This window comes from Rhinolophus hipposideros, assembly GCF_964194185.1.
Source record: "Rhinolophus hipposideros genome assembly, chromosome: 19".
Lineage (NCBI taxonomy): Eukaryota > Metazoa > Chordata > Mammalia > Chiroptera > Rhinolophidae > Rhinolophus > Rhinolophus hipposideros.
The window spans coordinates 52,212,618-52,229,431 of record NC_138065.1 but is presented as its reverse complement, the minus strand read 5'-3'; the positions used below and the strand labels follow the sequence as shown (position 1 = coordinate 52,229,431).

The 16,814-nt window shown below is 48.9% G+C and overlaps 1 protein-coding gene and 1 pseudogene across 2 annotated transcripts; both read right to left on the bottom strand.

Moving 5' to 3' along the window:
* Positions 1–599: 599 nt before the first annotated feature.
* ALDH9A1 (aldehyde dehydrogenase 9 family member A1) lies at positions 600–16,814 on the bottom strand. The gene is made up of 11 exons (XM_081026414.1): positions 16,601–16,814; positions 15,207–15,352; positions 11,199–11,328; positions 10,373–10,507; positions 9,840–10,036; positions 9,128–9,268; positions 5,903–6,091; positions 5,617–5,704; positions 4,496–4,637; positions 3,147–3,259; positions 600–1,343 (listed from the first exon to the last, which is right to left on the bottom strand). The coding sequence occupies exons 1-11, from the start codon at positions 16,779–16,781 to the stop codon at positions 1,249–1,251; spliced, it is 1,557 nt and encodes a 518-aa protein (XP_080882540.1). The 5' UTR covers positions 16,782–16,814; the 3' UTR covers positions 600–1,248.
* On the bottom strand, positions 13,923–14,413 carry LOC308487757 (transcription initiation factor IIA subunit 2-like; annotated as a pseudogene). Its single transcript has one exon. The product of its transcript is annotated as a transcription initiation factor IIA subunit 2-like (transcript).

Here is a 16,814-nt window from a genome sequence, read left to right as displayed (position 1 = left end):
CGGGCAGCGTCTATGTGCTCGGGGCCCAGACAGAGCAAAGGGCAGGGCAAGGGCTGGTTCACTCTGCTCGAGCTGCACATCCATCTTCCACCCTGACGTGCGCACTCCTGGTTCTGGGCTCAGGCCTCAGGCTCTCGCCATCTGCTCCCCATTCTCAGGCCTCTGGACACCCCAGCCCTCCTGGGTCTCCAGCCTGCGGATGGCAGATGGTGGCCCTTCTCGGCCTCCACAATCACGTGAGCCCATTCCCATGATAAATCTCTTACACACATCGAAAGATAACATTGTACTGGTTGTTTCTCTGGAAAACCCTGACTCCTACAGCTATTAGATACGAACCACTCCCCTGAAAGGAAGAGAAGGGCAGGGTGAGGACCCAACTGTCTGAGAAGCCACCGAGAGCTGACATTCTCCGGGGACAGGCACCACCTATCAGGGTGCAGAAGCTGGAGGGGCCTGGAAGTGTACAAAGGCCATCAATAGTCCGTTACAGCAACTACAGCCCGCCGCGTGCACTGACTGCAGAGAAGGTCAGAAGCTCGGCCCCACCGTGTCCTGTGTAACCCTGAGGTGTTTAGTGTAAAAACGTGAACCCAAAGATGAACAGTGTGATTTATTTAATTCCCGTGTACTGCATGGCATACAAGTAAGTGGTACATAGAACAGGGAACTGTATCACAGACAGCAAGCTCTGGGGACCGTTCCTCTCCCGCGCCCCGGGGGGAAACAGGGCTTTCTCTGGCGGCTTCACCTTCACACAGACTGATCTGCCCAGTTATCGAACGCCTTCTCCGTCCATCCTGTCAGCTTTCTCAATGGAGTGACAGGGGGCTGCAGCTTAAACACGGTCCCTAGGCAGAAACCATCTCCACTGAGCCCACCAGGGCCTGGCAAGGAATGCGTTCTTTAAAGTAAGCTAGAGAGTGAGCGCAGGCCGTGCGCCCATCGGGGACGGACGAAGCACAGTCCCGGCCCCCGTCGTCCTTCCCCAGAAGTGCATTCCTGGCTCGTTTTGAAGATCACACCGAAATCTGCTTTGAGGAAAATCACAGCTTTCTTGATTGGTATCTAAAGGCACTTATGCACATTTTCATCAGAAGATGCTGAGCGACGAAGAGTAAGGCTGGACCACTGTCTTCTCCGAAATGACCAAATCCTGGTTTTAAATGCTGTGCCAGGCACTGCCTGTCAAGGGCCATCTCCATCACTCCGCAGTCTGGCCACGTCGACAGGGTTCTCGGCACGTTTTCAAAACACAGATTCCACATCACCCATCTCCACGCACACAGTCTTTAGTTGTGAATAATACTCAATTGTCACACGGCCATTCTCTCTGCCAAACCCTGAAAGGAAAACAAGGGATGACAATGAGCCATCACCGCCATGGTCTAAAAGGTCACAGTGACCTTCAGACATAGGCACTTCCTATCCGCAGGGAGAACACAGAACCGAAGTTTGGGATAAAGGCCCCAAATGCACGTATCAGCTGTGGAGCGATGCGTGGGGAAGCCCCTTACTGGCCGGAGCGGGTGGGGACAGGGAAAGAGCCAGGTCTCGTTTCTGAACAGTACGAATCTTCACCTCCGGCACCTACTGTTCCGGGTTCAGGTCTGCAAATGGTCAGCCTTTCCCCTCAAGCGTCAAAGCAAAACCTCTACAACTATTGCCCTGATGCCTTTGACACTTGATTCTGCACCAGAGGTTCATTAGCCTTCCTTACACTGAATCTGTAAGTGCACCGTCCTGTTTACACCCCGCCCACTCAGGTGCACTCTGGCGTCCGAGACGCTGCTCAACTAACTGCCAGTGGGTGAGGTTCCGTGCGAAGGCGACAGCATGCCCTGCGTGGCCTTTTCTGTCACCCTGCCCCAGACATAGGTAGGCTCTGCCCCCCAAGGGCCAGGCCCAGGCCCCAAACGCATGTCTCCAGGGGGCACCCTTCAAAGGGGACACACGCAAGGCCCTGGCTCTGTCTGTTGTGCCTTTCCACATCCTGAGCACCGGGCTGGTGCACGTGGTAGGCCGGGGGCTGCTGTGCACATCTGACCATTTTTCTGTTTCTCTCATCCCGTGGAGGCGTGACCCTGGGCACTGACCCAAAAAGACAGATTTGGGGAAGGGAAAGCTGGCCTAGGAGGCCCCATGGAGGCCAAGCTGCAGATTCCAAACAGACTTCTCCCAGCACCGATGTACTAACAAAAGAGCACCCCGGGTCCCACTCTGCACATGGGTCTGGGTGTGCAGCCCCCGGGGTACCCACAGGGACGAGGAAGATTGGGGGCTATGATTATGGAACGCCAGGAGAAGACTGAACACCAAGGAGAAGTGTCAAATTCACAGCCAGTGTCATCAGCATTCATCAGGCCTGTGTTTGCCAACACCTGTGAGGGCCGTTAAGCGTCTGTCAGGAGACCAGGGCTCAGACTCTTAGCACGACGCCTCTACAAACTCCAAACCAACTTCCCTAAGAAGAGCGTGGGAAATCAAGTGAGCATGTGAGGCAACAAACTCCAAAGGGAGGCCCTCAGGGTAGCAGCTCGATTCCTGATGCCTCCAACCCCTCCTGACACACGAGACTTCCAGTTCTGCCGTGCTATGGTCACATGGCTGACTGATTACTGAGGAAATGAAATGAATGGGCAGCGGCTTAGGGAAAGTTCCTATCTGCCACCTGGTGCAATGACAATGACAACAATTGATTGTTAAATCTTCCCTTAAGGGATGTTTATTAATTTGGCATAATAAAGAAGACAAATGAGCATCTGCTTTCTGAGACATTACTTTAGAGACGCTACGTAACCCGATGTAAAAACTCTGCAGTGGACAATGAACCCTGTGGGGGCGACCTCTGGAGAAACGGTTTTACTCTTCCAGCCACCAGACTGTGGAAAAGTGTCACTACCCACAGACACACCTTTCTCAGCCAGCCAGGCTACATACACGTGGGAGCCTTCTGGAGAGCTTCAAAACAAACAAATTCAGATGCTTGGTCTGTCTTGCCGGCAGCGTGGGTCTGGGGAGGCCCAGTAGCCGTGTGCTTTCCCAGGTGGCTCAGACACACAGAGACTTAGGAACCTGGTCTGGGGGGACCGAGCTATGACCGACACCCCAGAGGCAGGTCTGCCCACCCACTCTCAGCACCTCACCTGACTTCTTGTAGCCACCGAAGGGCAGCTCCACTGGGCTGACGTTGTAGTTGTTGATGAAACACACTCCAGCCTGGAGCTCGGCTGCCACTCTGTGGGCACGCTGGATGTCCCTGGGAAGGAACAAAACGCACGGCTGTTCAGTTTCTCTGGCTACCACTCAGCAGGAAGAGTCAGACCGCCAGTTCTAACTAACATGTAGCCACACAGACTCCTGCAGGGACGCTCACTGGAGCACCATTCATGACAGCCAATGAGTCCTGAGGGCCTGCAGCTATTGTCTGATGCCGGGATGATGGACCCGTGTCCACACGCGTGTCCTAACCCAGAGAATGTACGCTACCGAGCGTGAACCCATGTGAACTCTGTGCTCTGCGTGGTTATGACAAGTCCGTGTAGGTTCACCATCTACCCAAGGTTCCCTCCGGTGGGGGTGGAGATAGTGGGGAGACTGTGCACGCGTGGGGGCAGGGGGCAGGCGGGGCATCTGTGCCCCTTCTTCTCAGCTTTGCTGTGAACCTAAAATTACTCTAAAAAATACAGTCTATTTAAAAAAAAAAAGCAGCACTAGCTCCTCAACCTTTTCTTTTGAGCTCGAAGAACAGCTACTATATCAGGTCCTCCAGGGAGACGAGAATCTTCCTTCCCACGTTCCCCACCACAATGCTACAAAAAGTGGAGCCTGTTTCTCACCAAAGGAACAGCACAACACAAGGGGTAAGCAATCGTAGAGAACGCCTCCAGCTGCCAAAGACTAATCAAGCAATTTTCTAATTTTCTAAGAAATTCTGCTCTGAAGTCACTTTTTACTGTTTTTATGGTGCTTCAAGTTTAAGTAGGAAGATATTAATCACATTACTCACAATACTGGAAATTGGAAACACTCTTATAAGCAACAGCAGAAAGAATGCCGACAAGGCACTCCAATGAGGAATTCCTATAAAGTTACTAAAATTCATGGTTTTGAATACTGCGCAGTATTTATGTGAGGCCAGGTTTCTCAATTCCTGGACATGTAATGTTCAATAGGTATCTAATCCGATGCTTTACACAGATCAGCACCTTCAATATCTGTGTTAAGTAAATTGATGAAAAAGGACAGAACTTTCATCAACCAAGTTTACAGTTCAATTTAAACTCAAGAGCAGAGTTCTCTGGCCATTCAGGGCAAAGTACAAAATGCTCCTTTGCCATGTGCTGACTTCACCTGGAACAAACAGAAAATGCTGATGAAAACGCCGCGAGGGCAGACTCCGTGAGGCAGTAAGAGTGATCCCGCATCTACGCAGAGCCAGCAGCCCCAGCAGCCCCCGACCCTCGCAGCCGGCAGGGTGCCCCACCCGACGTACCTGGTGAAGACACCGGCGGCTAGTCCAAAGGTGGTGTCGTTGGCTCTTTCCAGAACCTCAGCTTCAGTGTCAAATGATAAAATGGACATAACTGGTCCAAAGATCTCTTCTTTCACACAGGTCATGTCATCTCTGCAATTAGCTGTAAATAGTATAATAAATCACGTCAGTAAAAGGACTGTTATTCCTGACACTTGAAAACATCTTCTTGTTCACAGTAAACAGTGAAATACACAGCTTTAAACAATTTCCAGGGCATCTGGATGGCTCAGTTGGTTAGAGCACCAGCTCTTAACAACAAGGTTGCCGGTTCAATTCCCACATGGGATGGTGGGCTGTGCCCCCTGCAACTAAAATTGAAAACAGCAACTGGGCTTGGAGGAGCTGCGCCCTCCACAACTAGACTGAAGGACAGCGACTTGGCGTGGAGCTGATGGGCCCTGGAGAAACACACTGTTCTCCAATACTCCCCAATAAAAAAGAAAAAAGAAAAAAATTAAAAGAAAAAATATTTTCCGTGCGACATGGCAGTGTGACTACACACTGGAACGCCCCCTCTCGTGGCGATCTGAGGGTATGTATTAAAGAGCTATGGTCTCTGTGTAGGAGGGAAGGAAGGACAGAAGGATGACCACGTTACTTGACTGTCCAAACCAAGAGGTGCTTAAGACTGAAATGAGGTACTAAAAATTATTAAGTTATATCAGTTTTAAAAGTAAATATTTATCTGAAAATTGGTTTTACTACATTGATGACTTAAGAGTTCAGAGACAGACACATTGTTATCCACCTTTCTTGACATTGATGACTTAAGAGTTCAGAGACAGACACATTGTTATCCACCTTTCTTGAGAAATGGAATTCATTACTCAACTTTTAATCAAACATGAACTTTCATTTCTTCGAGCTCCTCGCTTCCAAAACAACAGAAGTGGACCCTCCAAGTGCCCGGTGACCTAAAACATATGGTTGTCCCGGGGAGGGGCACACAGGTAACAGGAACTTCTGGAATCTGGGTAGTGGGGGGACACAGTTTGCGACCCTTGCCTTGCACTGTACACATATTGTATATTCTTTTCATTAATTTAAACCATTTGCAGGCCAACAAGAAGCCAACATACTCAGCACACAAGGCGTCATGTAATATCCGCCCTTCAGTTTGGCATCAGCAGGCACATGCAGGTCTCCTCCGCATAACACTTTAGCACCCTGCCGAGAGACAGATAAAGACAGTATGTTACACTGTCAGCACACAGCCCCCGTGGGCCCCCGAGGTGCATCCTGAACAAATGTGGACTCAGTGGCTCCACCCAAGTGCAGAGCAGAGCAGAGCAGGCCTCCCCCCCCCAATGGTACAGCGCCAGGCACCCCCTATCCCGCCCTGTCCTGACCCCACGGGCGTCTCACCTGCTCCTTTGCCAGTTTAACAAAGCCAAGGACTCGCTCTAGGTGTGGTCGGTTGATGAGGGGACCCATCCTGGTATCTTCCCGCAGGGGATCCCCAATTTTTATCCTTTGGGTCTCTTTTACCACTTGCTCTGTAAATTTATCAAGAATTTCCTTCTGCACAAATACCCTGGTGCCATTACAGCAAACCTAAAAGACAAACACACATTTATCAGTGAACCAAGAAGAACAAAGGAAAAGGGAGGGAATCCAACAGATTTAAACTTAAGAAAGACACCATACTTTTTGTAAAGGCAGTTCCACTTACAAATATTACCCCATGTGACCGTGGACACATCGCCCTATGGTACAAGCTGCCCTGGGCGATAGAAGTTCTGTCTTTCTGTGTTTGTTTAGATTTTCTTAAGGCCCTTGAGATCCGTATGACCCTCGGGACCTTTATTTCCTCTTGTCAGCTGCTTAATCGGGCTGCACATTTTAGAGCAAGGGGTAAGAGTGGGGGGGACTGAGTAAAAACAGTGAAGAACTCAGGGCCTGAGCATGTCACCTCATGGCCAATGTCTGTCTCTAACATCACAGACAAGGACTATTTAGACGCCCAACAGACGGGAACCTAAAGACTGTTCAAACGCTATCAGGACAGTAGACTAGAGAAGAAAGTCAAAACGGGCCCCAGCGCTCCTGGCATTGCGTTTATGATAAAGCGAGGCGGGGGGCAGGGCAGTCAGTGTTTAATGGGGGCAGTTTGACTTTTGCAAGATGAAGAGAGTTCTAGAGATGGATGGTAGAGACCGCTGCGCAAAAAGGCAAATGTACTTAATACCACTGAACTGTATCCTTAAAAACATTAACGTGGCCAATTTTATGTCATCTGCATTTTACCATAATTCTAGAAGTAGTTAAAATGGTGAATTTTATGTTGTGTGTATATGTGTTGCCACAAAGAATAGCCACAAGGAATTGACATAAGTATTTACCACTTCTAGGAATTGACTCTGAAAACGTATCTCCAATGATATGAAAATGCACACCCCCCAGGTTAGTCCCTGCAGTGCTGTCTGTGCTCACAAAACTCTGGAAACACCCGCAATGTCCACACAACAGAGCGGCTGGAAAAGCTCTGCCAGCTGCACAAGGACTTATACTATGCAGCTGTTAAAAAAAAAAAAAAAAATGAAGAGTTCTAATGAAATAAAACAGAGTGATTTCCAGGATGTACTAGATGAGAAAGCAAGTGCAAAGAGTACCTCTACTATGCTAAGTTCTGTGCATAAGGAAGACGGGGAAGTAAGTAATGCACAAGTGTCTGCTCACATGTGTATAAAAGAAACGCGGGAATGAAACATCAGAAACGGATTAGGCAGGCTGCCTCCGGGGAGGAATGGGTGGGAAGGAGGAGGGAATGGGAACCTGTCAGAAGGAAGAGGGGGACTCATGTGTCCTTGTGGCTTGTTTGTAAGATTCTGCCATTGAGAACCATGTTGGTAGTTCACCTAAAACATTTAAAAGATTTTCAGATCAGCAAGGATGTGGGAAAATAAACCTCAAATGAAATAAAACAGAACTCAGTGAACTTGTTCCTTAAAAAGAATATCTTAAGCGTTGAGCAGGGGGCAAAGGAAGAAGTGATCCAATTACCTTCTGAACACAGAATTTTAAGTATGCCCTCAGGCTAAGGACAAAAAGAACTGTAAAAAAATATGAACTCGAGTTAAAAGTTTTATTTGTTCACAGTTCACAGATCTGAATTTACTATAAATGTATTGTAGGACAGAACAATTAAATATACTGTGGATAATGGAAGCCAAATTTCTCTGTCCAAGAAAAAAATTACACAAACATGGAAGGGAGGAGGAGAAACAAACCCTGTAGCACTGGAATGATGGAAAATACCCGTATGAACTCATGGGTACTCATATAGACACATCCAGAAACAGGGGTGCGTGTGCGTGCGTGTGTGCGCGCATACACATATGAAACATGTATCTCCTAGCTCCGGCCTGAGAGGGGCCTGGAAGCAGTGACACCCCACGAGCACGAGTCTAGCTGGCACCAGATCCTGGTTTCTAAATAACATTCACCACCAAATGGAACCAGGGCTCCTTAGGGAAGCACAATGTGTACGAGGAAGTAAAGTGCTCAAGGACTAATGAGGACATATGACAAGGTCACAGAAAGGGGCTCGCTCCCACACGTCGCACCTGCAGGGATTAGCATCAATATACATAATGAGAGTAATGGGTTATAACCCACAGAGTAAGAATCCATGGGTCCACGCGGATGTAAATGAATGAATGAGAAACAGGAGTAGGAAAAGGTCTTTCTTACAGCAGAAAGTGAAGTAAATAATGCAGAAGTAATAACAGAATTGGAAAACCACCATTTGGTGGCCATCGTAATAAAAAACTTTCCAGCAAAAATCAAAAGGGTGCTAAACCTGGGGGCTGCAAGTCTGACGGGACACAGGACAGTCTCACACTGTCTCCTACGTGACAGTAACCACGAAGAAACAGCAACTCTCCAGTGAACAGCCACCTGCAGCAAGTGATCCAGGTTCACTGTACTGAGAAGGACGAAACTTCACTTCTGGGGCATTTTTCTGTTCTGTTTTGTTTTTTGCCAAAAATGTATAATCTACTCTAATCAAAAGGAACCAGGCAGACCCAGACTGAGGGACATTCCACAAATCAATGGCCTGTATTCCTCAAAAATGTCAACGTCCCGAAAGATAAGAATGACTGAAGAACTGTCCCAGATTGAAGGAGATGAAAGAGCCATGACAGCCAAACCCAACGCCGCTTCCTGGATTAGATCTCGGACCAGGGAAAAACATCATTTTCTTTTGCTAAAAGGACATTAATTAAACAAATGGCAAAATGTGAGTGAGGGTTTCACTAAGTGTTCTGTGTTCACGTAGGAGAAAGCTCTTGTTTTTAGGACACACACTCAGGAATGCAGAGGTTAGGGGTCTTATGGCCACCACTTTCAAACAGTTCAGAACAATAACATGCATATGTATGGACAGACAGGCAGAAGGATAAAGTAAATGGGATAAAACGTGGGCGTGTGAAGAACCTGGCTCAAAGGCACATGGGACGTCTTGGTACCACCTGGGCCACTTCTCTGTAAGTCTGAAATCATTTCCAAACCCAAGCCTTTCTACAATGCGCTGGCAGCTAAGGGGCGGAGGCCGCCTTCCAGCCGTTCCCAGGGACAGGCACGCACCTCGCCTTGCGTGAGGAAGTTGGCCATCAGCGCTCCCTTCACAGCGTTCTCCATGTCACAGTCTGAGAAGACGATCAGGGGAGACTTGCCCCCAAGTTCCAAGGTAACAGGTTTGACTCCTTTCGCTGACATCTCCATGATCTTTCGGGACAAAAACCAAAGCACTCGGAACTTTAACAGAAATGCGATTACGTGGGGGGAACCAGACTCTAGACCTCAAAGTCGTAACTACACAGCCTGTTCTTCTCAATATACTCTGCCACCGTCTATTTAAATATTCTTCTCGAGAACACGGGAGAGAATCCACAGAACTGCACGTGACATCCTGAAGAGGGAATGCATGTTCAAAACAATGTCAATTCCCTTAACTGTCATGGGCAGAAACTGCGTGTCACTGTTCCTGTGGTCCAGGCTGAGAGAGCTCAGAGCACAAATGAAGGTCAAAACAATCAATCTGAAATACACTGAGACAATACCCTCTCTTCTGACGGGGCTGCTGGGCGTGGGTTAAGTCACCAAGCCACACAAGGGCAGCCCAGGGCCCGCCCCTCAGCCCCAGGAGGTGATGACTTCCGTCCCCACCGGCCCAACACCAGCCTGCCGTTGTCATCACCTGAGGGCACGCCCCTCCCCTCGGCCAGGTGACACCCACAGCCTCCTGACGCCCACACCTAGATGCCATTCCTGTTAACCTGGACTGGACTTATCTCACCTTCGTGCCAGTGGGCACGCTGCCAGTGAACGAGACCTTGGCCACGTCGCGGTGCTGACACAGAAACTGGCCCGTAGCGGCCCCTCCCTGCACCACGTTGAAGAGGCCGGGGGGCGCCCCAGCCTCGGTGTAGACCTCAGCCAGCAGCAGCGCGGACACGGGCGTGAAGGGAGAGGGCTTGAAGACCATGGCATTACCTGCCAAGCCCAACACACACACAGAAAGACTCTTAAGGAGGGTGACCCTCTGAGGACCGGACTAGGGGTGAGGGGACACAAGAAGAGTTCACGGGCGCGAGCTTGTGAGCCGGCAGGAGCGAGCTCAAACATGAACTGCTTGGCTCTGCATCCCCGTTAGCACCGCACCTGCAGGCTGACATGCGCCTTACATCCATCACAGGTGGGACCAGACGGCAACCCCCTGCAAGCTGATACCCATCATGGAGAGAGGGGGGGAGGGTGATAGGGACAGGGACGGGAGGAGGGTGGGGAGTGGGAACCAAGTCTCACAGGGGACGAACAATTCGTTCTCACCACAAGCTAAAGCGGGAGCCGACTTCCAGGAGGCAATCTGAAAGGGGTAGTTCCACGCGCCTATGCCCACGCACACGCCCAGCGGCTCTCTCCTGGTATAACCGAAGGACCCGCCTGGGAGCTGGATATGTTCACCTACGGGGAAACGGGAGGAAAGAAGAATGCGGGCCTGCTCTTCCCAAGACGCCACCGACACCTGCACTCACCTCTCTCCACCAGCCTCCCAGCACCTCCCAGCACACAGGCCCCCACGTCCACGCTCTCGTCCACTCTCGGTATTCTCACACAGCTTCTGCATATTCTCTTCACATAAAGAATCCTGTCTACCTTCAAACCCATGCTCCTCCAACTTAGTACGGCCTCTAAAATTTACTGGACATCCAGGTCACTTAGAGGAAATGAAATGAGGGGAGACTCAGCGCGGGAGGGTCTGAGGCCCCCAAAACCCCAGGCTCTGCTAAACCACCCAAGTGAATGGACATGAACTTCGTAACAAAGAACGTTTTTTGCTAAGTAAGTAAAAGTAGTAACTCTGACGCTTTCTGCCTCGTGCAGGAACTGGTTTGTCCACAACGTGGCCTGAGCTCAGGCACCAGGTGAGGTGGTCACACACGGCATCTCATTTAAGGCTAAGATAATCAGGAGGGGGTGAGGGGCAGCCTCTGCAGTCTAACTGAGGAAAGATGAAGCACTTCTCAGGTCCCCAGAGCAGTGACAAGCCCAGGGTTTTAACCCAGGCCTGTCTCAACCCCGAAATCTTTGCCCTTCACACCAGGCTCCGCCTCCGCCTCCCTGCCAGCAGGTCAGAGGCCGGGCGAGGGCTTACCGGCCATTGACCCGGCCAAGCCCGCGTAGTACTCCAGGCACTGCCATGAAGTGTCAATGTCCAAGCGCGCCTCAAAGATGGACTTCCCGTTGTTGATGGTCTCCATGGTGGCGATCTCATCCTTCCGTTCCTGCGGGAAAACGGGAGGCGAGACTGAAGACTGTTCCCAGCACCACAGCATAGTCAGCACTCAAACAGAATACACTGCGCGGTTTTTACCAATAGAAACAGCTCTTATTGAAATGAAAATAGGGGGCGGCCGGTTAGCTCAGTTGGTTAGCGTGTGGTGCGAATCACGCCAAGGTTGCAGGTTCAATCCCCGCATGGGCCACTGTGAGCTGTTCCCTCCTTAAAAAAGAAAAGAAAAGGAGTGGCAGTGTTACACTGGGAAGAGATAAAAGCTGATTGCTGAACAGCAGCCCTGTGCTCCCCATCGAGTTCATTGTCATGGATCTAAGACCAATACCTCATTTCAAGCTCAGTATGAAAAGGAATGTTTTGAGAAGTAAATATGATGTATGCATACATGCATAAATATATATATATATATATACATGTGTGCATGGATCTGAATGTACATAGTAGGAGAGAACAGACCTTAGGAAAATTATACAAAATAGCCAGACACACAACTGGCAGTTAAAAGGTCATGAGCATGCCTGGAAAGAAAAGCAACATTATCTTCTCATGCTCAGACTCATCAATTCTCTCCGACTACTGTTTCCAGAGTAGCCTATACAGCTAAAACATGCTCGAGATGGCTCAGGGATGAACGGAAAGGTTTGGGAAATTGGACCTGAAAAGAAAAGCTAAATAATGCTTTCTGTCTCCCCAAAGAAGATGAAAGAACAGGCAAAAAGAGGAGGAAAGAATTAAACACGTAAGAAAGAGGTATTTGCTAATATGGGTCCAATTTAAAATAAACAGTAGGGTCTGTATCTGAACATACATAAAAGAGAAGGCAAACAACTGACAAGCAGCAGCACTGTCTTCTTAAAACTGCTGAGCAGCGAGGCTGAGCGCTAAGGCAAAATGAAAGGACAGCAGAGACTGGCACGGGCATCTATCCGCAGAACGGGTCTCGGGAAAGACGGGAGGAGGAATCTGAGACTCAATAGGGGACACAGAAAAGACAGCCCGACAGTGACGTCTGGCCAGGTTGTTTCTATGAGACCAGAGGCATGCGGTGCTTTGGTCCATCCACTCCCCACCCATTACTAAGAAAAAAGGTGCAGATTCAGCCTCTGCCTCCAAGGACCTTACTTCTGAAAGAGGAAGTTAGCAAGGTCTACATAAATATTGCAATTACAGAACAGAATGTTCCTTCCAAAAGGATAATTTGTTCATATTGAAACGTGGTCTAAACTGTCTTCTAACCCGACAATTCACCTTCTCTTTCCCTGATTCTATACTCACCAAAACCATCTTTTAACAACTTGTTTCTCAGTTGCACAGATACTGGAAAGAGGGAACCTAGGAGGACAAGTGTCAGTTCTTCATAAACGACCCTCGCTCTTGGGTTGTTGGGTATGATTACCACGAAACAGTTTTCCTTCCGAAGTCTTGGTCAACCACGAGTGGCCGGAACTTCATTTCTAGAATGCCAGAGGGGGGCTAGGTCCTGAGCAGGACGTAAGATCCGCTCACTCGTCAGTGTGCGCTCTCACTGGAAATCCGCTCGGACTGCTCACTGGTTTGGTCAGGGACAGTTTTGGATAATCCGATAGGAATGGATCTTTTAAGAATGATCTTTTAGGAATAACCTTTCTTGGGTGAGTAGAGAATGGTGGAATAATACAGGAAAAAATCTCTAAAGGCCAGCCAATAAATTGAATTTTTTCTGAGCGTTGAAACCTTGAAACAGTCCTCACAGCTAACTGCCTGTCCATTGTTTACAAAATATATCTCCAGAGAATAAAACTTCCTATTCTTAGGAAATATTCCAGGGCTTTGCAGCAATTGTCAAGATTACGTCCTGTCTGCCTACTCCTGTTCGAACACAGTAGCCAACAGCATTTCACTTTTGCCGGTTTAATACTTTGCATGTATTTACCTTATTTTAAAATTTTTTTAAAAAGTTAATGGACTGTGGAGTAAAAAAATGGAAGAGGCAAAGAACTGCAGATGTGGATTCACTAGAAAAATCACTAAAGGAAATAACAGAGCTGTGGTTGTAGGCTGAGGTGAGGGTGGGATCTAGTCAGTTACAGAATAATTTTGGGTAAGGCAGGTCCAGGACATGAGCTTTACAGAAGCTTTACAGAAAAGTAACAATATATTTTTGACTAATAAAATAATACAGAGATAGTACAGGATGTGGGAGGAGGAATTAAATGGAAAAAAATTAACATTAGAGTCTATTTCAGAGCAAATATTAGAAATTATTCAGCATAAAAAAATGTCATTTCATAATGACAAAGGGGCCAATTCTTAAGAAAACACAACAACCCTAAATGCTTATGCACTCCAAAAAACTGAAAGATAAAATAATAAATGATCGGCTTTGAGTTATCGCTTTTGGTCTATCAAATTAAAAATACATTTTTTTTTTGAGTTTTAAAATGAGTTTATTAAAGAATGTCATTAGGAAGGCAACAACATTTGATTTGTCATTAAAAAAAGTTCTGTTTCTTCATGCTGTATAATAAAGGTAATGTAAGAGGCTAGAGTTATAAGCTTCTTTCTACTGGATTCTCTGATAGTATAGCACAGTGTAGTCATTTTTGCAGTCCTAGAATAAATAAAAAAAAGTCTCTTCTATGCTTCTCTTTAAAAAGTGATGAATAATGACAGAAGACGGCATAAAAAAAGCCATTTTTTGATTCATTCTGTAGTATTGGAGCCAGTATTTTTACCATCACAGGCTACAATTTTCACTTTATCCACTTTAATAAGTTCTGTCACCTCTCTGAATTCAACATCATTCAATACAAAAGTCCACACATTATCGCAGAATCTGTACGTATTTAGAGAGCCCCTGAAATTGACTCTGTTCCTGACCCTCTGAGCCAATGCTGAATTTATAGCCTTATCAAACTGAAGTAGAACTTGAAGGGCAAGTTGGGGGGTGATCTGTTGAGACTGTATGAGCTCATCGAGGCTTTCCTAAAGACTGTTTCCCAAAGTGGTATTTCTGTATAATTGATATGCCATGGCTTAGAAGGAATAAACTGTTTTTTTTTCTTATTCAGTCTTGCACTGATCTCCTGTGAAGGCGCCTCAGCGGCAGGAGCAGCACAGCCAGGAGCCCAGCAGGAGGTACCTACTTCCCCTAAAAATACATTTTTAACAACAGGGGAAAAGACTGTGCTGGGAGAAAACGCTCCATGAATATTCTGGACCACCTTTCTGAGCACAGGACATTGACAAGCTGATGGAAAAGGGAAGGCCTTGGGAGGCAGAGTCTCCCTTAAGATAGAGCCCTCTGGAGACAGGTAGAGATAGAAAGCTTTCCACTTCCTGTTCCTGGACAAACGTGCTTACATTCCAGGGTAAGGAACCTCGTGGAACCTGGTGACCACTGTTGCCCCTTAACCCTGGAGCTAACACCTGCTTAACGAGTAAGCTCTCTCTCCAGCAGCTCCTGTACAAGCCGAGTCTCTGCTTGTTTCTTAAGAGAGGAACATCTATGAATCTGTGAAATTTTCCCAGGCAATTAAGGCAGAAAATAAATCTGAAAAAGGAAGACAGACTAAAGAGTCATCAGAGAAAAAGAGAAAAAAGTGCACATAGCTATAAAGAAAAGGAGGCAAGCTGCCAAGGATACGTTATATTATAACACAAACAAAGAAGGAAAAGAAAATCCACCACTGGAAATGTCGCAAAGAGCCAAGGTCCAGACAGAAATCACTGGATGAAAGCTTGTTTTATACACCAAGGGGGGCAGGTGCAAACGCTGTTTGATTTCACATAACCTAACAGTGCACCAAAATCTAACTGCAACTCATCCCCAGAGCCCTCAGAGCACTGCAAGAGACCTTTTCTGGAAGAGAATGAACGACGACATACCCTTATTATCCTGGCGGCCTCCAAGAGGACTCGACCACGCTCCATGCCTGACTTTTTCCTCCATATTTTAAAGGCAGCCTTTGCGTCTTCAACAGCCAAATTGACCTCCTTTTCTCCCGAGCACGTGAAAGTAGCTATCACTCGGCCTGTGAAGACAGGGAAAGGCTGTGTTAGCTCACACCGCTGCCACACATTTAGATAAAGCAGTATGTATTCAGACTGCCTCTCAGTGACCCCCTTCTTGTTTCTCAGTATGGTTTGATTCCGTGACCACACCTACACCAGCAGTTCTTAACTCTTGTTGGGGGTCACTGACCCCTTTAAGAGTCCAGTAACAGTTGCAGACTTCTCTCTAGGAAAATGTCCTCAATCACTTCACAGAATTAGAGATCATGTCCCTTGCCCCAAAGGTTAGTTAAAAACCCTTCCCCCCTCTACTTTACAGCTGGGTTTACTAACATCAACTTCCTAGCAATTCTTTTGCAATGTTCCTTAACCATGTTTGAGAATCTCAGGGATCTTGCGAAATCCAAGTGGAAAGTACTCAGTCTCCTGGGTTACGAACTCTGATCTTAAATCCCCGGTCTATGTTCTATGCAAGTTATCTCATACTACCAACACTGGATGAATACGGTGCACAAACAGCAGGGTCAGGAAACCATGTCCCTAACAGCAAGAAACACTTTTTTTCACGAATATATATATAAAAAGAAAACTGCACTCTCCTTTTCTTCCTCCAACCTTATCCCCTATCCGTATTCTGGGGCAGAACATGGAACGATCCCTTTTCTAGACCCCTGTCCCAGGGCGGGGACCGACCCCCACCACGAAGTCGGCCAAGGCCTTCGTCCTCCCTCCCGGGGCTCCGTTTCTGCCGGGACGTGTTCGCGGCCGGAACACACGCGAAGGCCCGGTTAGAGAAGGCAGTGCCCGGGGACGGCGCACGGGGCAGGTAAGTCAAGGGAGGGCCACCTTTCTTTCCTTTGTACATTACGGGGAGGGGCCGACAGGCTGGCCCCCCCGGGAGAAGGCCAGGGTGGGTCCGGGGCCTCTTCCAGCTGATGAAACCGCACCGAGGCTTCGTGGGACCGTCCGTCCTAAACCCTCCAGTCCCCACGACCCCGGCAAACCCAACCCCCTGCCGCCGTCCGTCCGCGGGGCAAAGGCAGGGCCTCCCGGCGCGGCCCCTCCCGCCCCGGCCCGCGCGCAGATCCCGACCCGCAGGGAGCGGCGACCCCGGCGCCCCGACGCTGCCCGGCCCCCGGCCCCCCCTCCGGCCCCGGGGCTCCCACGGCGCCCGCAGCCGGGCTGCGCGGGTTGTCCGGCCGCGGTCCCGCCCGCCGCGCCCCCGGCCACGCACCAGCTGTGCCCGCCCCACCTGTGCGGCCCGTTACCTGTGGCCGGTTCGAACGCCTTCTCGGTGCCCGAGGCGTCCGCCGGCTCCACGCGGGCCCCGCCGCGGTAGTTGAGCGGCTGCGACACGACGAAGGTGCCAGTGCTCATGGCGGCGACAGGAGCAGGCCGGAGAGCGCGGAGAAGCTGGGGCAGTGCGGCCAGGCCCGCGCGAGAAAACATGGAGGCCGACGTGCGGGACCACGGGCGTCGGGG